Genomic DNA, 24,718 nt, shown 5'->3' with positions numbered 1-24,718 from the left:
TTTTATGTTGCAATAAATTAATGCTTTCAGTTTTTTAGTTTTTTGTTTTGTTTGTTTGTTTTGCTTTTAAGGGCCGCAACCGCAGCATATGGAAGTTCCCAGGCTAGATGTCAAACCAGAGCTGCAACTGCCAGCCTCACCACAGCCACAGCAATGCCAGATCCGAGCTGCATCTTTGACCTACGCTCCAGCTCACAGCAACGCTAGATCCTTAACCCACTGAGCAAGGCCAGGGATAGAACCTGCATCCTCATGGGTACTAGTTGGGTTCTTAACCTGCTGAACCACAAAGGGAACTCTGAAAAAATTTTATTTTAGAATTATCTTTTTAAACACTGATATGATGGAAAACACACACGTGTGTGCACGCACACACACACACACACAAAGTGATTGTAAGATATCAACTTTTTAATTTAGAAAGAGTAATCAAGCAATTATCAGGAAGAAAAGACATATGTCACCGAGTCTCTCAATAGCACTGGCTGCCCAAGTGGCTCCTGGTGCCCTCAGCAAGTGGAAATGAACTTACTTGATGTCACACAAAAGGGCCACACCTCTCAGGATCCAGTGATCTGGGGACAAGACTGTTCGCAGATATACCACAGTGATGAAGGTCAAATCAGTTCGCCTCGGTTTCTTGTAAATAGGACACACATACAGCTTGGGGTCCTTGGGCGCCGTGGAGTTAATGGCAAAGATGTGCAGCACAGGCAGCTGCGTGAAGAGCACCTTGGGGGTGGATTCTGTGAGCTTCCCGTTCCGTCGGTCCCAGGCTGCTCCGTCCATGTACAGCCCGTAAATATACACGCCTTCCTGGAAGAGTCAGCGGTAAGGTAACAGGATTAAACAAAAAAAATTAGTGCTGTGAGAGGGGCATCTGTTACTGTAATGAAGTTGGTCAGTTTGGAAAGAAACTGTACACACACCAATCTGAAAAATCTCAAAGGAAGAAGACACCACTGGACACATTCCTTTAGCCAAACACTAGCCCGGTGCTCCCCGGAGGCACAGCTTGAGGCCCTGAGCGCAGCAGAGCTGCTCCTATTACTGGTGATTTGAGCCTGGGGGTGGCCTGCCTCGGACCGCAGCCTTAGCCAGCAGCACCAAACTGTCTCTGCTGGGAGATAAAAGAGCAACAGGGGTGGTCTAAGTCAGTGAAGAGGGGGGAGCACGGAACAGGATTTGGAGCTGGGTGCCATGCGGGGTCTCAGCCTGCACTGGCCAAGCCAACATGTGGCTCCAACTTCATCTCCATTGTAGGGTCCAGTGAGATGTGTGCAGCCAGGTTTGGTGAGCAGGGGTTCGAGTGCCCCCAGAGGCCGGGTGTGACAGAGCAACAGCAGGTGATGGGCAGGGAGGGGGAGAACTGGCCCAACAGAGGCTGACCTCGTCCTGTATCTGTCTCTCTCACAGTAGGACCTGCTCCAGATCCTAATTTAAATCATTAAATCAGAAGACAGACAGACAGACACACACACACACACACACACACACACACACACACACACACCCCAAAATGTAAGAGATGGCTTGACTACCAGCACATACTGGTTAGAGGGGCTGCCTGATGAACCACACTGACTGAGGCTAAATGCAGTGACTCGAGGTGAAGGTCCCTGGAGCGTTCAGGGACACTGCAGAAGAGATGGCCTTGAAGGGTGGGCTGCGTTTGGAAAGGCAGAGGAGAGGGTGAGTATCCCAGGGGGAGTAATGCTGCAAAGAAAGGCAGGGTGGGCAGGGAAGCCCAAGCATTTTTTTTTAGCAGCAGGCTCAATGGTTATAAAATTAGTTAGGGCCTAACTGTGGAAGAGTCTGGATGCCAGAGAGAAGAGCTTGAACTTTATCTTGTAGGCAGCAGGGATCTATAAAACATATACCCAGGAAGAAAAAAGTCTAAAGGGAATCTCAGTGGAGACTCCAATAATCAGGTAAGCGCATAAGATATACTTATGCAGAAGATGGTAAGCATTTTTCCATTTGCAGTGAGCATCAGGAAAGGGGAAGTAAATGTATATTATAATAAAAGAGAGGGAGACTAGCTGCAAACTATTTTCTAGAATCCTTCCTGTGGGCTAACCCTAGGAGAACCATACTTTTTGAACCAAAACTTGAAGTACATAATTTGAGAGTAAAACCACAGGCAATTCCAGAAAATCGGGACATAGGATACCATCATTAAGTCAGCAGGTGACAATTACTACACGAACAACGCAACTACTTAGCCATCATCTGACAGTAGATTATATCCCTTCTAGGCTCCTTTCAGTCTCAGAGCTTTTCATAGTCATAGTCAGAAGGTGTTGTGGACTAAAAAGTGTCTTGCAAAAACTCATGTCCATCTGGGACTACAGCACAGGACTACTGGGAAATAGAAACTTTGCAGATGTAATTAAGGTCATAGTGGAATAGGAGGGGCCCTAAATCCAGCATGACTGATGTTCTGACAAGAAGGGGAGAGGACACATGGAGATTAACATAGGGAAGGAGGCCACGTGATGAGGGAGGTAAAGGCTGGAGTGATGGAGCTACAGGTCAAGGAATACCAAGGGTTCCCACCAACTACCAGAAGCTAGGAGAGAGGCCTGGGACAGATTCTCCCTCAGGTCCTTTAGAAGAAACCAACCTTGCCAATGCCTTAGTTTTGGACTTCTGGACTCTTTTCTTTTTAATTTTTTTTGTCTTTTTAGGGCTGCACCCATGGCATGTGGAGGTTCCCAGGCTAGGGGTCCAATCGGAGCTGCAGCTGCCAGCCTACACCAGAAGCACAGAAACGTGGGATCCAAGTCACATAGAAACCTATACCACAGCTCACGGCAACACCAGATCCTTAACCCAATGAGCAAGGCCAGGGATTGAACCTGCATTCTCATGGATTGTTAGTCGGGTTCATTAACTGCTGAGCCACAACGAGAACTCCTGGACTTCTGGATGCTTGAACACTGAGAAAGTTAATTTCTGTTGTTTTAAGCCACCTAGTTTGTGGTACTTTGTTACAACAGCCCTAGGAAACTAATACAGATCTTGGTACCAAGAAATGGGATGCTACCATGACAAAACCCGAAAACGTGGAAGTGACTTTGGAATTTCGTAATCGGAAAATGCTGGAGGAACATTGCAGGACATAACTGAAAAAGTCTAGGTTGCCCTGAATCTAGGGATTGTTGGTGGATGTATGGAGGTTAAGGGTGCTTCTGGTGGGATCTCGGACAGAAATAAAGACCATGCTATTGGAAAGAGGGAGCGGGGGGAATAAAGGTGATCCTTGTTACAAAGTGGCAGGAAGTGCCAGAACTTGGAAATGATCTGATCCAGCCTCCTGGTTTGACAACCAAGGGAATAATAAAAATCAGAGAAAGGGAAAAGGGGGCTAAGATTTATTGACTATTTATGTGAGAGGTCTGGCACCAACCCTCAATGATTCCCCTGAATTTCCACAGTCATCTTTACTGAGGATGAATTATTATCATTTTACAGATGAAGAAGTTGAGGCTCAAAAGAGTTAAAGAACTAGTTCTTAGGGCAGGAAGAAAGCGCCCAAACAGTGGCTCCTGGTGGTGTCTGCTTATCTCAGAACCCTTGCCCTTCCTCCAGTGAGGCATCCTTCCACCTAGGGTCCTGCAGGGGGTGCGGGGTGGGGGTGGGAGGGAACACTGCTGGAACTGGCCCTGGAGCTCGGGACTGCTAGTCCTCCACTACCCTCGACACTCGTCAGTTCCGCGGGTACCCACAGCAGCAGATGTCGACAGGTGGCAGATCCTTTTTAGATTTCATTACAAAGGAATGCTGTCTGGGGATTCCTTGAATGATTGCTCGTCATTCATTCCCACTCTGCCAAAGGGAGGGGGCCGTGGCTTTGAGGTCTCCCAGTTACAGTGGAGGAAACCCTCGCTGCCAAGCCAAAGGACCTAACGGAGATGCTCATAGGTCAGTGTTCAGCAGAACCTGAACCGTGAGCCCCAGCTCCAGACCTGCCCCTGCTCTTGCCCAGGGGCACCTACCGCAGGGGGTGACGTGATCTCCTCTTTGGTCTGACGCAGAACTTCGTTGTGGATGGTCACGAGTCCAGGGCCCAGCCTTTGTGGGCGCGGGTCACTTCCTGCCTCATTGCCGTGAGGAAGCCTTAAAAAGAAAGAAAAATGACTTTGCTGCCTTGGCACAGTCCATTTTAGAGACAAGGAGGGGGGTCGTGTTGTTAGCTGCTTATCACTCGCCAAATGTGTGCCCATCCAAGAGGAGCTGAGATCAAACCTCAGGGGAGACATTTCTGTCAATGTTTTGTTTCCATGAGCTAAATACTTCTTGCCAGCTGACAGCAGCACCCTTTCTGCCTCAGACAAGGTTTTGGTTTGAAATTCTACTGGGATTTCAACCACTCGTCTTCTAAAGCTTATAATCCAGGGCCAGCTCATACTCACTAAGTGAAGATCCAGTGTCTAGGAAAAGACTGGACTGGTAAAATACTCTGAGACCAGCATTCCAATTAAAATCTGAATCAAACCATTATCAAGCGTCTATTTGCTATAATGGAACAATTTCATTTAGTCCAAGGAAATAAGGCATAATGCCAGAATAGAAAGCCCGACTTTCAATTTGATCAAACAAAGCAATCACACCGGAAAGAAAGCTACATATTTTAATGTGCATAATACAGTTATGTTAAGACAATACATGGTTCTGTATATTGTGGCCTTTCTTTAAACTTAATATTTGCAAACCATGCCATTCAATTCAATAAGAGAAGTCTTTCTTGGAGAGAATTTGATATGTAAAAAAGGTACTTTAAACTTCAAAATGAACTTCAAAATCTTGGGGAACTTTATCTGTGACTTATGGATTACATTTTGGCCTCCATGTTAATGTTGGAAATCCTGAGGCCCTCTACTCAAAATCATGAGTAAATCTTGGAATGCAGATGTCCCTACTCCTCCTAGATTGGTAAACGCTTGAGAACTTTCATGCACAAACCAACACATAAGGGAAAGTATTTTATTAAGTTTGAAATGGGAGTGGGCAGAAGGGAAGTTGCAAGGCTTAATGGCAGGTAGGGAGTTAATACGTCTTGGAATTAGAAAGAAAGAATGGGATCCTAGAATTCCTGCCGTGACTCAGAGGAAGCAAATCTGACTAGCATCCATGAGGATGCAGGTTCGATCCCTGGCCTTGCTCATTGGGTTAAGGATCTGGCGTTGCCGTGAGCTGTGGTGTAGGCTGGCACCTACAGCTCCAATTCAACCCCTAGCCTGGAACTTCCATATGCCATGGGTACAGCCCTAAAAAAGGAAAAAAAAAAAAAAAAAAAAAAAAAAAGAATAGAATCCCAGCCTATCTGGTGAATGGGGAGTTACATTCTCCCCATTCTCAAATCCCTCCCTCATTATTAAATAGACCCTTGGGGAGGCATTCCTTGGGGAGGTAGGGCATACAACATAATGTTGGTATGAGCAAAGAGGTGAGAACAAAGTGGACCGCTCAGGAAGACAGCTCAGGGAAGGCTGAATTGAGAAGATAAAGTTGAAGATGAGTCTTTTTTTTTGTCTTTTGTCTTTTGTTGTTGTTGTTGTTGTTGCTATTTCTTGGGCCGCTCCCGCAGCATATGGAGATTCCCAGGCTAGGGGTTGAATCGGAGCTGTAGCCACCGGCCTACGCCAGAGCCACAGCAACGCGGGATCCGAGCCGTGTCTGCAACCTACACCACAGCTCACGGCAACGCCGGATCTTTAACCCACTGAGCAAGAGCAGGGACCGAACCCGCAACCTCATGGTTCCTAGTCGGATTTGTTAACCACTGCGCCACGACGGGAACTCCTGAAGATGAGTCTTAAAAGGATACATAGGAGTTTTCCAGAGGGGACAATTCCAGGTAGAGGAACAGCATGTGCAAAGGCACAGAGGTCTAGGCTATAGATGAGGTAATGATGGCAGATAAAGTTCGAGCAAAAGCAGAGGCAGGATTTTTCCAGGACAGAGTTTGAATTTTGTGGATGGTGGGAAGCCACTGAATATATGAAGTAGGTGAACAATTTGGTTGTATTTGCATCTTATCAAGTTTACTCAGAGTCCTCACTAAAACAGGATTTGGGGTGCTAAAGAAGAACCCTTGCAATTAATCCAAAAGGAAAGCTACTCAATAACCAGAGTACCTGATTGAGGAACTTTTCTAAAGGATTCTTATAAAGTTATAATTTCATGAACCCAGGAGTTCCTAGTAGGAAAGGATGATTTTATGACACAAAATGTTAACTCCGGGCAGAAGGAAACGTGTGAAGTTTGCCTGGCAGCGGTGGCTGGTCAATGGCCATCCATTCTCTGCCTATGAGGTGCTTAGAGGTGATCTGATCGGCATGTGATTATGCTGACTTCCATTTTAAATAGGGGGATCCCATCCTCTAATAGTAAACATTTTGCATGTTTGGTAGTCAGCTAAGGTATATACAACCACGATAATAAAATCCAATTCTCCCTTCTGAGTGACCCATGACAATGTCATGTTCATCATTCAACAGAAAGCTTGCATCATGTGGGGTATCAGACACTGTGTATGCACGTAGAGAACCTGGAATGAAATTGGCCCCCTTCTGCGATATTTTAAAATCCATCACTCATCCCTGACTCTACAAGGTCATAATGCACAAGGCATGAGCCTTGCTCTTAACCATCTTGAGGAACAGGACTTGGCTGTAATATTTTCAGTTCCAAATAAACTGCAAATTTGACCTCACTCCATATGGCACTCAGGACAATGACGTAAGTACCAGGTGAAGGATGAGCCAGATCCTCTCCTTTGTTAACAAACCTAAGAGAAAGACTTCAGTCACCGGTGGGGAGTTCTGAAAACCTCCGGTGAAGTTAAGTAAGGACCATCGTCTTTCTTCTCCCTACTGGGGAACATGCATGATGCTGTCTAGCCGACTTCAACAATAAGCCTCCTAATGTTTGGGAAGAACTTTTGGCAAGCCAGGAGCTAAAACCTACAATACATATTACCCTGAGCCATTAAGACAGGAACATGTTAAATAAATAATTTAATATTTGGCGTTCCCATCGTGGCCCAGTGGTTAGCGAACCCGACCCGACTCGCATCCATGAGGACGCGGGTTCAATCCCTGGCCTTGCTCAGTGGGTTAAGGATCCAGCACTGCCGTGAGCTGTGGTGTAGATTGCAGATGCGGCTCGGATCCCACGTTGCTGTGACTCTGGAGTAGGCCAGTGGCTACAGTTCTGATTGGACCCCTAGTCTGGGAACCTCCATATGCTGTGGGTGCAGCTCTAAAAGACAAAAAAAAAAAAAATAAAAAAAAATTAACATTTATTTCAATGTGGAGGAAAGGAAACTCTACCATGGGCCAGGCCCACTCAGAACACGGAGAAGATAACATATATTTTTTTCAAGACTTGATAGCTTTCTTTGGCTTCCTAAAAAGAACACGATCTTGCAGAATTCAAAGTGTCATGAATCCACTGATTTATTACTGAATTTTAAAAATGAAGGACTGGAATTCCCGTTGTGGCTCAGTGGTTAACGAATCCGACTAGGAACCATGAGGTTGCGGGTTCGATCCCTGGCCTTGCTCAGTGGGTTAAGGATCTGGCATTGCCGTGAGCTGTGGTATAGGTTACAGACGCAGCTCAGATTCCGAGTTGCTGTGGCTGTGGTGTAGGCCAGCAGCTACGGTTCCAACTGGACTCCTAGCGTGGGAACCTCCACATGCAGCGAGTGTGGCCCTATAAAGCAATAAATAAATAAATAAATAAAAATGAAGGACTATCTTTCTTGCAGACGAGTATCCAGTCTAATGGAATCAAAAGCTCTGTTTTCTGAAGCCTATCTAATTTTTAAAAGACATTTGATACATTTTTCTTTATAAAAGCTTGAAAAGTGGTACTTTTGTCTTGGCACCAGTTCAGTTTTGTAATGCTTTAAATTTTTTTAATTAGCATATAGTTGATTTATAGTTGGTGCCAATTTCTGCTGTACAGCACAGTGACCCAGTCATACATATGCATACATTCTTTTTCTCATACCATCTTCCATCATGGTATATATCCCAAGAGACTGGATATAGTTCTTAAACCAAATTTTAATCATCAGTGGTGGAAAAGTGATTGAGGTTCACATGCTTGACTCTGAAGTGAAAAAAGAAGTTGGGGAAAGTCCTTAACAGAAATAACCTATTATTCGTGAGATTGAACCACCCACACAAAAATCCATGATTTGACTTCAAACGTCTGCATTTGAAACACAAGGGCTAACTGAAGGGCTTTAAAAAATTTTTTCCCTTCCAATGTATACAGCGTAATGAATTCTTAAAACACTTGTCAAGCTTGTTCTTTTCAAAAATGCCAGTGTAAGCTAGGATTATACCTTGGAAACTGTGGTCTAAAATAACCCTTGTTGTGTCTTAATTTCTATAATGGTTGTGACCTAACATTTCGGCAAACAAATTACTATTGTTGGACTTGTGTAATCAGTTGGCTTGAAGAACGCCACAGAGAGCTTTCAGTAGCAATTCAAACAAGGTCTTGGAAGAGACAAAAGAAATAACTAATCGGGTAGGTTGCTCTTCTCAATTTTATAAGGAGTAGGATGGTGTCCTGTAGCGATGGTCCTATAGGGAACTTTCTTTTTTTTCTTTAGTAAATGAACCAGTCCATCTGTAATGGGCCTGAGGTTGTAGAGCATTTCCTATCTTATCAGTTACTAAGCCTCACACTCGCCTCTTGAAGATGAGGAGAAATGATGCTCCGGCCATAAGTTTATGACAGGCAGTTTTTCCCCCAAATGAGAAGCAAATGCAGCTCATTGGCAAGTTAAATAAAAGGTCAGAAATCATTAAACAAAGATGGGGAGGATTCACCCAGTTGAATGAAATATGCACCTGGCACCCCTCCTGCTAATTTGCTCCATGCTTTGAGGCGGGGATCTGAAACTCGGCTAAAAATGAGAAATACTTGGGAAGCCCTTGAAACTCCTGATTCCCAGGCCATCACCTAATCACCAAAATCAGACTCTCTAGAAGTGGAACCCAGGCATCAACACTGCTGTAAGGCAGGGCTTCTCAAACTTCAGTGTTCACAGTTATCACCCGGGGAGGAGTGATTATTAAAATACTGGTTCTGGGGAGTTCCCGTTGTGGTGCAGTGGAGACAAACCCGACCAGTATTCATGACGATGTGGGTTCGATCCCCAGCCTCGCTCAATGGGTTAAGGATCCAGCGTTGCCATGAGCTGTGGTGCAGGTTGCAGGTGTGGATCGGATCCCACACTGCTGTGGCCGTGGTGTAGGCCGGCAGCTGTAGCTCCGATCCAACTCCTAGCCTGGGAACTTCCATTTTGCCGAGGGTGTGGCCCTAAAAAGCAAACAAACAAACAAAACACCACACTGGTTCTGAGTCCATAACTATGTCAGGGTGGGGCCTGAGGTTCTGCATTTCTACCAAGCTCCCAGGTGCTGCTGCTGCTGGTGGACTGCATCCTGGGGGGCAATGGTCTAAGGCCCCTGCTCTCCACAAACAGGCTGACCAAGGGAGCTTTAACATTTCATTGCACAGACACGAGCAGCCTCAGCCCCAGAGGTTCCTACATCCCTGGCCTGGGGCCTCAGGCATCAGCCTGGACTCAAAGCTCCTCTGGTGATTCTCCTGTGCAGACAGGACTGAGGACCCCTACTTCGTAAAAACATCTGCATGACGGGCCAGTGAGGGATCCCTGACCCACATTTGTTTTCAGAACAAATTTGACATGTGGAAAGAGCAATGCCCTGTGATACAAGCAAAGTATTAGGAAGGCTGTGAGTAAAACGAGCTGACTCTTCGCAGAGTCCCCTAAGATGCACGTGTTCTCTGAAATGTCATTAACCCAGGACTCGGTTGGCTCTGGCCGAACCCAGGTACAACCTGGAGAGCTGAGGCTACTTCTCTTGGCCAGGTGGGGATCGCTAACCCTGTCGTGTCTCACGTGCCCGAAGGTGATTCCCAGCACTGCTCCCTTCTCCGGGTGCTACTTGATGCTTTCTCTCCCTCTCCCCAGCATCGCACCTCTCCCCTCCCTCCCAGACCTTTCCACGGCTCCCTCTGGAGTGGTCCTGTGCTTACAAAGCTCTTCCCTACTTTCCACCTCTTCACAGAACATTCTCTCCATCCTCCTGCCCTTACTGGAACCTGGCTCAGCCCTGCAGACCCTCCTCCCCAACTGTCCCTCCACCCTTGGTGAGAATCACTGCTGCTTGGATAACCACTCCCTCGGACCATCTGCCCCTCCCCTCCCTGCCCTGCCAAGTGCCCCCCTCGTCCCCATTCCCTGAGCATCCTGCCATCTCTGGGTCTCGTCAGCATCCCACTCAGCATCTTGACCTCATCACCTCTGAAGACCTTCCCCCAACATCCCCCGTGTTCCTTCACTTCCTTCACTATGTAGTCTAGACCCATCTTTTCCCATCGCTAGCCCAGCAAAACCCCCAATCCTAAATGGGTCCAAGTGTCCTCCTTCTTACACCCATTCCAGGCTGCTGAACACTAATGAGACCACCACACAGCTGCCAGCACGGTTTAGCCATCGCCGGCCTTGACGGGATTTTCAAAGCCACCCAGCAAGGCTTTCCCCCTTAACCTTTTCTCCAATGTCTGCTGCTCTCCTCACTTCTCTCCTCCAACACCTCTTTGCTCCTGAGATCACTCTGCCTCCTTATTCAAAGAGACAAAAGAAAGCACCAGATGGGAAATCCCTCAATTTCCTGCCATGAATCCTCACACTCCTTTGCATCCTGCTCATTCCTTCTTTATTACTCTTATTACAATGGGTGACGTGACCCTCCGGCTTTCAGTGCATCTCTCCACTGGGGAGCCATCCCCCTCCTGCCCCTGTCTTTTTTTAAAATCTTAAAAAAAATATATTTTTTTGGCCATGGCCACAGCATTCGGAAGGTCCTAGGCTAGAGATCGAACCTGCACCGCGGCAGCAACAACGTCGGATCCTTTAACCACTAGGTCACCAGCAACTTCCCTCTTGCCTCTTTTAACCCATCTGTGGTGTCTTCATTCTTTCTCTCTCCTGGTTCCTTCCCACCAGTATCTGAATAGGCTCAAGCCTGTCCTGTCATTAAACAAGAGAAGATGGTTTCCTCTTACAAGGGCTCCTCCAACTTGCTGCTTCTCTTCCAAGCCAAGGTTCTGGGAAGAATTATCCTTGCTGCCCATCCTCACTCTGTCTCTCCATCACTTGGTCTCAGTCATCCTGAAATCTGACGCCTCCCCCGGCCCCGCTCCACTGAGACTACTCTTGCCAAGTCTCCTTGTTGATAACGGCATCTGGCATCTGACCATTTGGGGCCCCAACTCCCTTGACCTCCGGCAGCATCTGTCTCTCCGCCCTCCCCTCCCCTCCCATCTCGCCTTCCACCATGCTATGCACTCCTGGTTTCCCTCTTCCGAGCTGTTAGGGTGTGAGGGGACTGTTTACAAGAGCTGGGGTGATCTGGAGGACAGGGGTACACAAGCAAACAGAGCGGAATCCTGGTGAGGACGGTTCGGGAGGAAGATGAACAGGTGGTAGTACTGGCGCGCTTCACGGGAGGATGGCATATTCTACGTTGGTGGCTGGAAGTAGGAGTCAGAAGCCAACACGGGGGCTTGAGATGAGTTGGTCAGAAGTAGGGATGACCAGATGCATCTGTGAGAACAAGGTCATCGGTGAAGGGACCACGGCCAAGGGCAGAACCTGCCTGAGAAGAGCCACAAGTGGGCTGAGAAGCAGCCTTCTGAGAGGCGGGAGGACCGGGGAAGGCAATGGATGGAAGCCAACATATAAAAGAGTTTCCAGAATCAGAATCCCACTCTAGTTGGGGGAGTGGAGTTAGCGGGAGGGTCACTAGAGTTGGTGGCCCTGGAGAGAGCAGTTTCAGCACAGGGATGAGGCTGGCCCCATTACCAAGGACTGGGTGGTGGGCAAGGGAGGTAATTGGGGCAGAGACTAGAATTACAAGGGATGTGGTTGTGACTGAAGCCAGTGCACCTAAGGCCCTCACATGCAAAGGCCAAAGTGCCTCACTCTGGAGGCACTCCTCAGGTGTCCACAGTCCTTCTAGGTCCTGGGGTTTGGGGACAGAGCAGGTGAGTGCCATCACCCAGCTGGAGGGTCAGGACCTTGAGGTCCCCAACCCAGACTCCCTCAGACATGAGGGGCAGTTCTGGTTCAGCAGGATGGTTATGAGGTTAGGAGAGACCCCCTCGCCCCAGTCCCTTCCAGTCCTAAAGCTCTACTGATAACTCTTGGGGCACTTTTCTACTCAGCAAACCCTGGGCTTCTATGACTTGCCTCCAGACAAGCATTCAGAAAGTGCTGGTGGCCGCCAATGTTGCCCTGAAAACACACACACAGGCAAGAGGCTGTAGATGATTTTTACAGGAACAAAAGATAGCAGGACAAAAGCCATCCATCTCTTTGCTTCAGCAAAATCCCCTCTAACTGAAAATCTTGCTCTGTAGTCATGAATACCAAGTGGTTGCTGAGGTCTGCCACGACAGATTGGCGTGGCTTGTCAAGACACTGGGGCAAAACTCAGAAAGAGTCGCACTGTTTGGCATCCAGATGGCATCAAGTGCCAGGTTGAGTTAAACATGGAAAATGATGATACTGAGTGGTTCAGTCTAATGTGGAGTTGTGGGACCCGGTGAGCACGTTCAGCTTCAGCCTCCCTTTCATTCGCAGCCCCGTGAGTCACAGGGAGCATCAAATGGCAAAGGGTGGCTATCAGTTAAGAGGCAGGCAATCCCCTGGCTTGAAGTCAAGCTCATAACCACTCGTCATCTTTGAGTTTAAATACATCTCCATTATGATGCACATGCATGCACGTGCATGCGCGCGCACATACACACACGAATCTAAATTGGGTGCACATGATGCTCTGGAAAGGTACACCTGTGGGACCAAGCGACCAAACCAATCCTTTGAGAAACCTGAGCAGCAGCATCTTCAACAATATGTGAGTATGTGTGCCAGTGACTGCTGGGAAAACCCAGGAGGGGCACAAAGGTTCTCCTGGGCCTGAGTAAGCTGCTGGGGGGCAAAGCTGTGCCACTGAACAAATATTGCAGGGTTGTAGGTACAGAGAGCTTGACCACTTTAAGCATCAATCATCTAAATAATTGCCCCATGGTTGAGCTCTTCAACTGCTACAGAAATGGTTGTGAAGGGGGCTGAAAATACCAGATTGGTTCCAGGGAGGCTGGCTCAGCCTCTTCAATGTGACAAAATAGCAGATCACACGAAGGCTACAGAAGTGCTACAGACAGCGTGAGCTCAGACATGGGGGTGGGGGGCGGCAGGTAAGTGAGGTCTGACACCTGTCTCTGTGACAGTGTGGGCCTCAAGGTCACTTACGGCAGACATGCAGAGGGGCGACAGGAAACACACATCAGACGGTATTGGATGCCATGTAACATTATAAGAACACAAAACAAATGTTCAGAGGTGAAAACGACGCTTCAAATGTTTTACAGTCTAGGTGATTTTGTCTATACATATTTGTGATGAATCTATGGCAAACTGCATTGTGTTTTACTTAAATGTGTGGGTTTTGTTTGTTGGGGGGGAGGGGTGCACCCACAGCACGTGGAAGTTCCCAGGTGTTGAACATACCCCAATGTTGGAGCAACACTGGATCCTTAACCTGCTGTGCTACATGGGAACATGTGTGGGGTTTTTCAAAATTAATTTAAAAAAAAAATTGCTTAACTGTTTTGAGCCAAAGCAAAATTGTTTCACTGAAGGGGACTGGATTAGAAGATATAAAGCCCAGGAGATACATCACATTGAGAAATCAACCAAAATTGCTTGTGCTGTGATACACAAATGACTTCCTGCGTCTGTGGGAAGCTGGGGATGAACCCACTCCACTCCCTTGGCTTCTAAAGATCAAAAGTACACGTAAAGAACTCACAGTTTTCGAAATGACAGGTCCCAACCCCTCCCCCAACTCCAAGTCTGCCAACACATCTCCACCTGGATGTCCCACCAGCACGAGCTGACCAGCCTAGGCTCCCTGCCTCTCCTCCCAGCCTGCCCCTCTTCCCATGCTCCAGCCTCAGCCGCTGGCCCTCCCGCTCCATCAAAGACGCCCATTTAGTCACTCATCAGGCCTGCCTCCTCCTCCGCACCTGGTTGAGGTCCTAGGCGCTCTGCCTCAGATCTGGCAAGAGACTCCTTGCTCCGGGCGGGTGTTCTTATTTCAGTCCACCCTCTACCTCCACCTGGGGTCCTCTTCTGATCTTTGCTGACTTCCTGTTGCCTTTATGATGCAGCCCCAACTCCCCCAGAAGACTTCACACTCCAGCCTCACTCCCCACCCGCCCTGTTCCTGCTTCCTGAGCTCGGTGACCCTGGCCTTCTTCTCCAGGAGGTGCCTTATCTCCACTCAGGCCTCCGAGGGGATGCTCTGTACTCCAGTCCCGCCTCTGCAAATGACCCACGGCCTCCTGTGGGAAGCTCTCCTGGAGCCCTTCCTCAGCAGGTCTCACCTCTGGCCCCTGTGCCGGTGTGGCACGGCCTTCTCACTCTGGGCCGGCAGAGCACTTAGCACATTATGTTAAGGTTGTGATGCTTCTGTCCTGCCAACCAGATTACGGGCTCCTTTAGGGCAGGAATCAGGTTTCGAATCTCTCTCTACTGAAAGCACCGAGCAGAGGGGCTGACGAATGAAAAATGGTTGAATGATCCTAATGAGGTTAAATGTTATTTCTTCAGGCTCCCGAGCCAGGAATTACCTGCTGACAACTTGCACAAATTGAGGGCTGGGAAGGAGGAAAGTGACTCATAGGTAAGACACATGCAATCTGAGAGCCGTAATAATTTTTTTTCCTCCCCAAAATTCAATGGAAATTCTGGGAGAAAAACAGCTAAGTGAAACCTGGAGGCCGTCCTTCACAAATCCAAAGCCTATTGACATAACAATCTACCACGTATAATTTGTTCAGTTCATAAAAGCCACCACGGTTAGTGTTTTAAATTTAGAAAACGTTAAGGCATTTGAAAATGCATGAAGGGAATGGATGGATGTCCACAATAAATAAATGTCTACAATTTATGGAAGCATTACTTATGCGAAGAAACATGCACAAATCGTGAGTATAGAGTGCGATGAATTTTCACCAAGGGAATATCCAATATCCAGATATCCAGATCAAGGAGCAGAACATTCCCAGACCCCCCAAAACCCCTGTGTGTCCTTTTGCAATCACTGCCCTCTCCCACAAGGGTAACCGCTATTCTGATTTTTAACACCTTGGATCTGTTTTGCCGGTTTGGCCTCCTTGTGTAAATGGAATCAGACAGTATACACACACGTGTGCAGTACACGTACATGACAAGGTGCTGTGCTGGGCCTCCTTCACTTAATGTTGTTTTGTGGGATTCAGCCATATTGCTGCAAATAACAACTACACACCCTCAACCTGTGAGTGTGAATTCTTCTTAAATCGTGTTACTAATGGAGCTCTGAGGGGCTGAATTGTAAGAAACCCAACATCTCTTCATTCTGGCCAAGAATCACTTGAAATAAAACCATCCCTGTTGGAGTAAGACAAAAAATTGTCGTGTTTCAGAACCTTACGAACTCTATGTATGAACATGGTCAGTGACTTATTCAGAAGTGGTTCTAGGATGAGGGAATGTGTGCAGTGGGATCACAAAGCACTTTCTCAGGAGGAAAAAGAAAAACGAGCAGGGACAGATTCTGGAAGGTCACTGACTAACAACTTTTGCCACATGATCATTTTGGAAATCAGTCTAATTTTCTGAACTCTAGGAATGTTTTTTGCATATGTTGTTGCTTCATTTTTGTCACTTTCATAAACATTTTTTCTCTTTTTTTAGGGCCACACCTGCGGCATATGGAGGTTCCCAGGCTAGGGGTCTAATCGGAGCTGCAGCTGCTGGCCTACACCACAGCCACAGTAGCGCAGGATTCGAGCCTCATCTGCAACCTACGCCACAGCGTGCAGCAACGCTGGATCCTTAACCCACTGAGTGAGGCCAGGGATCAAACCCACATCTTCATGGATACTAGTCAGGTTCTTACTCCGCTAAGCCACAATGGGAACTCCTCACTTTCATAAACATTTTAAAACTGAGATTTGGAAGAAATTTTTTACTCTTTCATACTGTTTTTACTACGGACTGATAGCTTGCTGAAGAGGGTGAGGATAAAAACAGAAGGATTTCCCCTCCCATATTGCGGAAGGAATATGGCAGAGAGAATTTCAGACAGTTTGGAAAACAAATAGGGAAACAAATATGGCTGAATTTGAGAAACAAATACTGAAGGCTCATCTGTGGCTCCAACTTTGAAAGCCTATATCCGGCATGTAGTGAGCTGTACCTCTACGCCCATTCTCCACACAGGGCAAGCACATGACTACCCACATCTTCCAAGTCTGCCCACTCTCCTATGAGCATGTACCTTGGGGATTAAAGAAACCGGTCATCCAGAACACATTGGGCCTCCCTTCAAATATCCAGGTGGAAAACTGAGCATTTCTTTCCAAAAGTTCGGTAAACCAGAAGCCCAGAGTGGACGAATCCCAGGACACTCGCTTCCAGATCTGAGGTATACGAGCATCATACATATTGTCCAGGGCATCTCTCAGGTTCTGAAAGAAAAGGTAGAGCCCAAATCTGAGAATAAGAAAAATCAACAAAAGAGGGACATGACTATTGAGATTGTAACCGCTCACCTCACTCATAATGATTGTTCCTTCAATGGCCAATTTTAGGTCACTCAGGCTACCTCGAAGTATTGAGATGACTTTCTGCATTCGGTCAATTTCTTGTCTAAGAAATATGTTCATTGAATTAAGATGCCCCATCTTAATCAAACGAGCTTTCACCTAAAACAAAGTATGTGTTACAATAATGGGGATTTTTAAAAAAATCATCTGCCGCTTCTTTTCCAATGATCGCTCCTTTCTTTACTCTTTTTCTTCCTCTGTGTGTATCTCTATAAGCCCAAATGAACTCTAAAATATCTCTTGCAGAACCAAATTTGCCATTATATTCTCCATTTTCTGAGCTTCAAAAACTGCGGTTTCACTGAAATGATTTTTATTTCCTACTGATTATATTTAGCTGCTAATTGTAAATGTACTTTGAAAAAAGGACATAAAAATTGTACCTTTTTCCCCTTTCAAATGATTAAGTACCAAGTGTCAGTTAAATATTCTTTTGCCATCTAACCTTTATAAGCATCCAGTCTGGCATACTTATTTTCATGGCTTGCAGGATCATTATTAGAAATGTCACAGAAAGTTAATACAGCCAAAATCTTTACAGGACAGTTACCAATATATATAATTGGCTGCAGTTTCCTAAGATCACTCTTGCCCTGGCCAGAGTGACTAAAGCCAGCCTCTCCTAATCTAATCAACAAAAATATTTGTCTTTGTGGGAGGGCCATTGAGCACCTGCCATTTGTCCCTTCTGGTATATAATTTACTGGCCATTTTGAAGAGATCAATATAAAAGCATCTGGTTGTGGGAACAATAAAATATAACAATTATTGGGAAATAAGCCAATACACATACACATTTCAATTTAGTGACATACGCCCCAGAAATGATTGACTGCAAGTACTGGCAAGAACTCATCAAGAGATCTGAACTTTCTGCTGGCCACAATCGAAGAGGTGCCAGATTAGGATGGATAAGGGTGGATGCAGGGAGTGGGAGGAAATCTGGAGGGAGGTACCAGTCCACAGAATCACCAGAAAGCCAGTAAACGGTAGCATCCTCTGCCAGAGATGCTCACAGCCCCTTCCTGAGTCATGAAATGTGAGAGACAGGTGGCCTTCAGGCTCATCTGGACCATCCTCCTTGTCTGACGGAACTGGTTTTCTGGCACTGTGCCGGTGTTGCCTACTCAGCAACGATGCCTCTGCTTAACTGCAGCTGGACCGCTTCTAGTGCGTGAGGACTGAGGGGAACAGGGATGTAAAACTGAACACCTGGGTGGGACTACCTGTGCAGGTAGAGAAAACGATCTTAAAATCCCAATAGAACATGTCAATGGAGGTCCCCAACCCAGTCTGCCATGCCGACCTCGAGGTATTTGCCTAAATTCCTGGTTCTAGAACTTACATTTTCGCAGGCTTCACTGCCCTCTTCTCATCCTGAGCCCTTCAGCCTCCAGTGACCAAAAAGCATTTTTACATCATTCCCTTTAAATTATGACTACTTTAGGGAAATTCACATTTTAAGGAAAAGGGAAATGACAGAAATACTTTTGCAACCCCCACAAGTGAGAAATTCATCCCAGGTGTTGGTTATAATATCAAATCAATAGCCCAGGTAGCTTTTAGTGTGATTGACAGCCACAAACAAATCACCTTGTCCTACTTAGGGCTTTAAAGGAGAGACTTCACATGCTTCATGTGTCTCAAAACTTAGAATCTAGAAAATCTGTTTTTAGTACTGATTTTACTTTGAGTGTGATTATTGTTCCAGCCTAAGATTGTCTTTTTATGAATGATAAGTAAAAGCTTTGCTGTCGTCTTACGTGAGATTCGTATGATGTTTCTGAAGCCAGGGAGACTTTTCTACCATAACGTGGCTCCCTGTTTAAGTCAGTAGCACAAGTGCATTTCAATTAGCCGAATTCACCTTACAGCCACATTTTTCACACCACATCCCTTCTGTGTAAAATGAAGGACACTAAAAGGTAAGTGATACTGGAAGAGGAAGTGATACTGGAAACAGTTTTAGATGTCTCTCACTACCAGCTTCCTCCCCTCTAGCAATCCATTTAGGGGCCTCCCTCACACTCAGCTCCTGCTGTAATGTTGCCAGAACAGATCTCTCTCTCTCTCTTTCTCTCTCTCATTTTATTTATTTAATTTTAGGGCCGCACCTGTGGCATATGGAGGTTCCTAGGCTAGGGTCAAATCGGAGCTACAGCTGCCAGCCTACATCACATCCACAGCAATGCTGGATCTGAGCTTCACCTGCAACCTACACTGCAGTTCACAACAACATCAGATCCTTAACCCACTGAGCAAGGCCAGGGATCGAACCTGCATCCTCATGAATACTAGTCAGGTTCTTAATCCGCTGAGCCACAACGGGAACTCCCCAGAACAGAGACCTTGGTGACGTGGGCCCGACTCAACTCCTGTCAGGGGCTCCACAGGGTAAATGTTTTTCATAGTAATGCTAAGACGTTATTTGACTTTTGACTCTCCTTCTCTGAGGGGTTTTCCAGAGGCTATGTGACCTGTGGTGTCACAACAGACTGAAGCAGAAGCAGATGTGTGTATTCAGCTGTCTTCTCTCAAACCAGGCATTAAAGAGATTTGCACAGATGTAAATCCACTTTTCTCTTTCAATGTTTTTGTTTTGGAAAATATACTTATTTTTAAAATATAGTGTTATGTTAATGGGTTTATTAATGTTATTTCACAATAAATTAATAAATATTTTTGAAAAATTTTAGTTTAAATTTCTACTATATTAAATATCAGCAGTTAAAATCCACATAAACAAGAGCTCTTTGGGGGTCCTTAGTCATTTTGTAAAGGGGTCCTGAGATTTTAAAAAATTGAGTGGTTAAGGATCTGGCATTGTCACCACTGTGGGACAGGTTCAGTCCCTGGCCCAGGAATTGGTGGAGGTGCCCTGGCAAAATGGAGAAAAACTGATGTTGATTAACAAGCAAACACCTGGGAGATTCAAGAAATTGGAAGTCACTGCCATCCAAACAGGGCAGTGAATCCACGTACATGGCTGAGTTGCCCATGACCCGGGGGAGAGGACTGAGAGGATGAAGGTGTGGTGGGCAGGAGACAGAAACAGGCAGGACCTTTAACAAATGGACGAGGCAGGCTTGGGGAAGAGAGGTGGGGAGAGAGTCCCAGCCTAGAGGGTTAGGATCTCTGGAGACTCCAAACCAGAGGAACCCAAAGATGGGGAAAGGGTACAGAAAAGGCAAGAGGGAGAGAAAGAGAGGGAGAGAGGAACAGGGCGGATGGTAATTTTGCAAGATGGAGCAAGAGTAAGGAAGAGGTGACCAACCGAAGGAAAAGGACTGGGCAGTGAGAGGGTGGGACTGAAGCATACTGTGCCAGGACTGTGCTCCACTCCGTGGAGCCCAGAGGCAGCCCTGTGCACAGGGCCGGGGGCTGGCGGGGGGGGCAGGGGGCAGCTCACCTCGTGTGGAATGTAGTCGGGAGGCAGCTTGCTCAGCATGTCTTCCGATAACCTGTAAACTATGGCTTCGCGCGTCTCTCCCACGCCGCCTCCACTCTCTTTCGGTTGAATGTTGGTAATTGTTTCAAGAACAGCAGAAGCAGTGTTACTCTGATACCTGATGAAAAGAACAGAATCGTTCAGAATGGAGCAGGGAAATGCACCTTCAGAGATGATTATCAACGTGAAAATGAAATGATGAATCACTTCAATGACATCCAGTCCAGGACGAAAAAACTAGAGACATTAGTCATGACTATTGTAGTAAGTGCTATGGAGAACAAGAATAGGACGCTTTAAGATAGTAGAGCCTATTCCTCTCCCTTAGTCTCAAGCTCTTTTTTTGGGTTTACCAGATACTACGAAGTGCATGAACTTAGTTTTTGTCCTAAAGTTGCTGTGTCAATCAGCAGCCTTGAACCCACAGGTAGGGGTGTGTGTGTGTGTGAATTTATACTACAATGTTAGGGAAGTTCTCTCTTAAAATGTCATATGTAAGCTGAGACCTGAAGAATAAGCAGGTCAGCTAAGCAAGGTGGGGTGAGGTGGGAGGCAAGAAGGGACACTGAGGTAAGAGTTAAGGCCTGAAGGTGAGAAGGACTTCACTGCATTTGAGGAACAACCAATGAACCAATGAGCTAGAAGGAGAGTGAGGATGGAGACAAGCAAGGGCCAGACCACGCAGGAAGTGGCTACATTAACAACGTGAACATTATCCTACAGGCAACTGCAGAAGACTTCCTAAGCAGGGGTGCGGCATGACCAGAATTACATTTTTCTGTCTTTCTTGAACTCCTAATTTACCATCTATAAACATCATACAATTAAACTGTTTTGCTTGGTTTGTAAATCTTGTCTCTTGTCCAGGTGCAAAGCACATTCACGTCTTCTTTCATAGATGTTAGAGGCAAGTTTAAAAGGAGCCCAACAAATGCTTGAGATGAGTGATTTGTTTTTCTGTTTTATTTCTTTGGACATACAATAAGCCTTTGTAATATGGCTATATGAATAAACATTTCTAATGTGCATATCTTTTGATCTAGCAATTCTATAGCTAAGAATTCATCCTAAAGACAGAGTCAGACATTTTAATTTCTGACAGTACAGTACAATGGTTATCCTGAACAACTCTGCTAAAAGTAACTAAAAATGCTAGATAAGATATGAAAAACATTACTGAACTGACAAGAAACTAGGAAATCTTCAGGGTCAAACAAAATATAGAATAAAAGCTGGAATCCAGAAAGATAAACCAGATTTTACCCCGGAGGCATCAACTAACCCCGGCCTTCCTGAATGTTTGGATGGTGCAGTGAGAGAAGAGGTAAGCCCTATGCCCAAGGTAGAACGCCTAATAGGAAACTCCTAGGAGTTCCCTGGTGGCTCAGTAGGTTAAAGATCCAGAGTTGTCATTGCTATGGCTTTGGTTATTGCTATGGTGCGGGTTTGACCCCTGGACCGGGAACTTCTGCATGCCACAGGTGTGGCCAAAAAAAAAAAAAAAAGAAAAAGAAACAAAAAGGAAAAAGAAACTCCTACATAAATCTGGGACTTTATAGGGCTATATACTCAGTGTTAGAAATAACCCACCTGTCAGAAGGGAATGGTAGGTAAATTGTTCTACCTAGCTAGGTGGAGGAAAAAAATCTTTCTTAAGAATTCTTAATTAATCTGTGACATTATTTAACATTCATTCGTATTTACTAGTGTGAGTTGAAAACCTGAAGCCAAAAATTTATCTTAAGGTGGTCCTGGGAAGTCGCAGGTGATACCTGGTAGAAGTGAACATAAATCTTTCCTGGAATAATATGCCTTCAAGCCAAGTCTCAAAGAATGCACCAGTTAATTTACAATTAACATGAGCTCGCAGTCAAAAGTTTAAAAAATTATAAAGAAACAGGCACTCTGAGCAAGAGCCAATTAAACAAGAGGAAGCAGAACCAGACCTACAAAGATCTCAGATAGTAGTTTTCAGATGCACATTATAAAATATGTTTTTACCATATTGAAGAATATAAAAAGGTCATTGAAAAATAGAAATATGAAACAGGAAACTATAAACATGAATATCATATTTGAAAAAAACAAATAGAAATTAAGAAAATTTTAAAAATTAAAACTTGCTTTAGTTTTTTTTTTTTTCTGCTTTTTTTGGGCTGCACTCACAGCATTGGAGGCTCCCAGGCTAGGGGTCGAATCAGAGCTACAGCTGCTGGTCTACACCACAGCCACAGAAACACCAGATCCAAGCCATGTCTGCCACCTACAACACAGCTCACGGCAACACCAGATCTTTAACCCACTGAGCGCGGAACCCGAAACCTCAGGGTTCCTAGTCGGATTCGTTTCCACTGTGCCACAACGGGAACTCTTTTTTTTTTGTTTTAGTTTTTTACTGCTGCTATAACTAATAACCACAAAACAAATGGCTTAAAACACCGCAAGTATATTATTTTACAGTTCTATAGCTAGTAAGACTGACAGAGGTCTCACGGTGCTAAAAGCAAGGTGAGCAGGCTGGGTAACTTTCTGTAGGCTGTTGGGAAAGATCCATTTCCTTGCTCATTTAAGCTGTTGACAAAATTCACTTTCTTGCAGTTGTAGGACCGAGGTCCTTAATTCCTTGTTGGCTGTCAGGTGAGGACCTTTCCCAGTTTCTATAGTTCATTTGCATCCCTTGGTTTGTAGCCCCCTTCCTACATCTTAAAAGCCATTATAAAATATGGCTCTTTGAATCTTTCCTCCTTCTACCATTTCATCTCTCTGACCCACTCTTCTGCCCCCTTCCTCTACTAAGGACTCATGTGATTAAATCTGGCCCACTTGAATAATCTAGGATAACATCCCCATCTCAAGTCCCTTAACCTTGATAACATCTGTAAAGTTCTATGTGTCACACAAGGTAATATATTTATAGGTTCTGAGGAGTAAGATGTGGACCTCTTTGGGGGAGGTGTCCATTATTCTGCCTGCCTGTAACAGGTGACAATGGGCTAAAAGCAGATTAGATATAGCCAAAGAAATAATTAATGACTGGAAAATAGATCTGAAGACATCATCTAGAATGCTGCAGAAGGGAAAATAAATGGAAAATACAAAAGAGAGGTTATGAGGCACACAGGCTAAAGCAGTAAGCTCTAACTTACATCTCAGAAGAGTTTCAGAAAGATAGAAGAGGAAAAATAAAAAAGACATAATAACTGAAGGAATAATGACTGAGAATTGATGAAAGATTTGAATCCTCAAGTTCAGGAAATTCAATGCATCCTAAATAGGGTAAACAAACAAATAAATAGAAATTCATATGTAGACATATCACTATGAAACTGCTGAACACCAAAAACAAAGATGTTTTCTGTATCTTAAAAGCAGTCAGAGAGAAAAACAAACTATCTACAAAGAAATGACAATTAGACTGACAGCCAATTCCTCAACAGCAGCAATGAAAGCCAGAAGAAAAGAGAATCATATATTCCATGTGCTAGAATAAAATAGCTATAAATCTAGAATTATATACCAAACAAAATTATCTTTCATGAATTAGATTAGGGCAAGGCTAAAGATCTGAATAGACATTTCACCAAACAAGCTAGCTATACTGAAAGCCAATAGCACAAGAAAAGATGCTCAACGTCATTATTTACTAGGAAAATGCAAACTAAACCCACAATGAGATAGATACTGCTTCACATTTATCAGAATGGTTATCATCAAAAAACAGAAAACAAGTGTTGGTAAGGATGTTGAGAAACTTAAGCCTTCATACCCTCCTCAAGCTACAGGGTACTGTAAAATGGTGCAGCCTCTTTCGAAAACAATTTATCACTTTCTTAAAATGTTAGGGATTGATTACCCATGTGACTCAACTGTTACATTCCTAGTTATCTATGTAAGATAAATGAAAAGACATGTTCACACAAAGACCTATCTCTGGATGTTCCAACAGCATTATTCATAATAGCCCCAAAGTGGAAACTACCCAAATGTCCATCAACTGGTAAATGGATCAACAAAATGTGGTATAGTCACACACTGGAATATTATCTGACAATCCAAAGCAATGAAGGATTGATACACTGATACAAGCAGATGAAATTCAAAAATATTATGCTAACTGAAAGAATCCATACACAAAAGACCATATAGTGTATGACCTTTGTAGGAAGTGTCCAGAAAAGACAAAGCTATAGAAAAAGTAGAGGCTGTGGATGGGAGTTGATTACAAATGGGCACAGGAATTCTTTTGGGGGTAATGGAATTATTCTGAAATCAGATTTTGCTGATGGCAAAAATCATTGAACTGTCCACTTGAATGAATTCATGATAGGCAAACTATACTTCAATAAAGCTGTTTTTCATACCATATGATATCACTTATATATGAACTCTAAAATATGGCACAAATGAACATATCCACAGAACAGAAACAGACTCACAGACATGGAGAGCAGATTTGTGGTTGCCAAGCAGGAGGGAGTGGGATGGACT

General features: G+C 45.1%; 1 protein-coding gene across 1 annotated transcript in view; it reads right to left on the bottom strand.

Moving 5' to 3' along the window:
- DNAH8 (dynein axonemal heavy chain 8) overlaps nucleotides 381–24,718 on the bottom strand; it is a 282,456-nt gene continuing 258,118 nt past the window's right edge. The window contains 6 exon segments of the mRNA XM_021098657.1: nucleotides 381–816; nucleotides 4,002–4,063; nucleotides 4,066–4,122; nucleotides 16,455–16,644; nucleotides 16,729–16,881; nucleotides 20,192–20,348. Of these exon segments, the coding sequence (XP_020954316.1) occupies nucleotides 529–816; nucleotides 4,002–4,063; nucleotides 4,066–4,122; nucleotides 16,455–16,644; nucleotides 16,729–16,881; nucleotides 20,192–20,348 (907 nt within the window). The 3' untranslated portion in view covers nucleotides 381–528.

This window comes from Sus scrofa, chromosome 7 (genome assembly GCF_000003025.6).
Source record: "Sus scrofa isolate TJ Tabasco breed Duroc chromosome 7, Sscrofa11.1, whole genome shotgun sequence".
Lineage (NCBI taxonomy): Eukaryota > Metazoa > Chordata > Mammalia > Artiodactyla > Suidae > Sus > Sus scrofa.
Note: the sequence above shows the minus strand (reverse complement) of the source record. Positions and strands in the feature narration are given on the sequence as shown.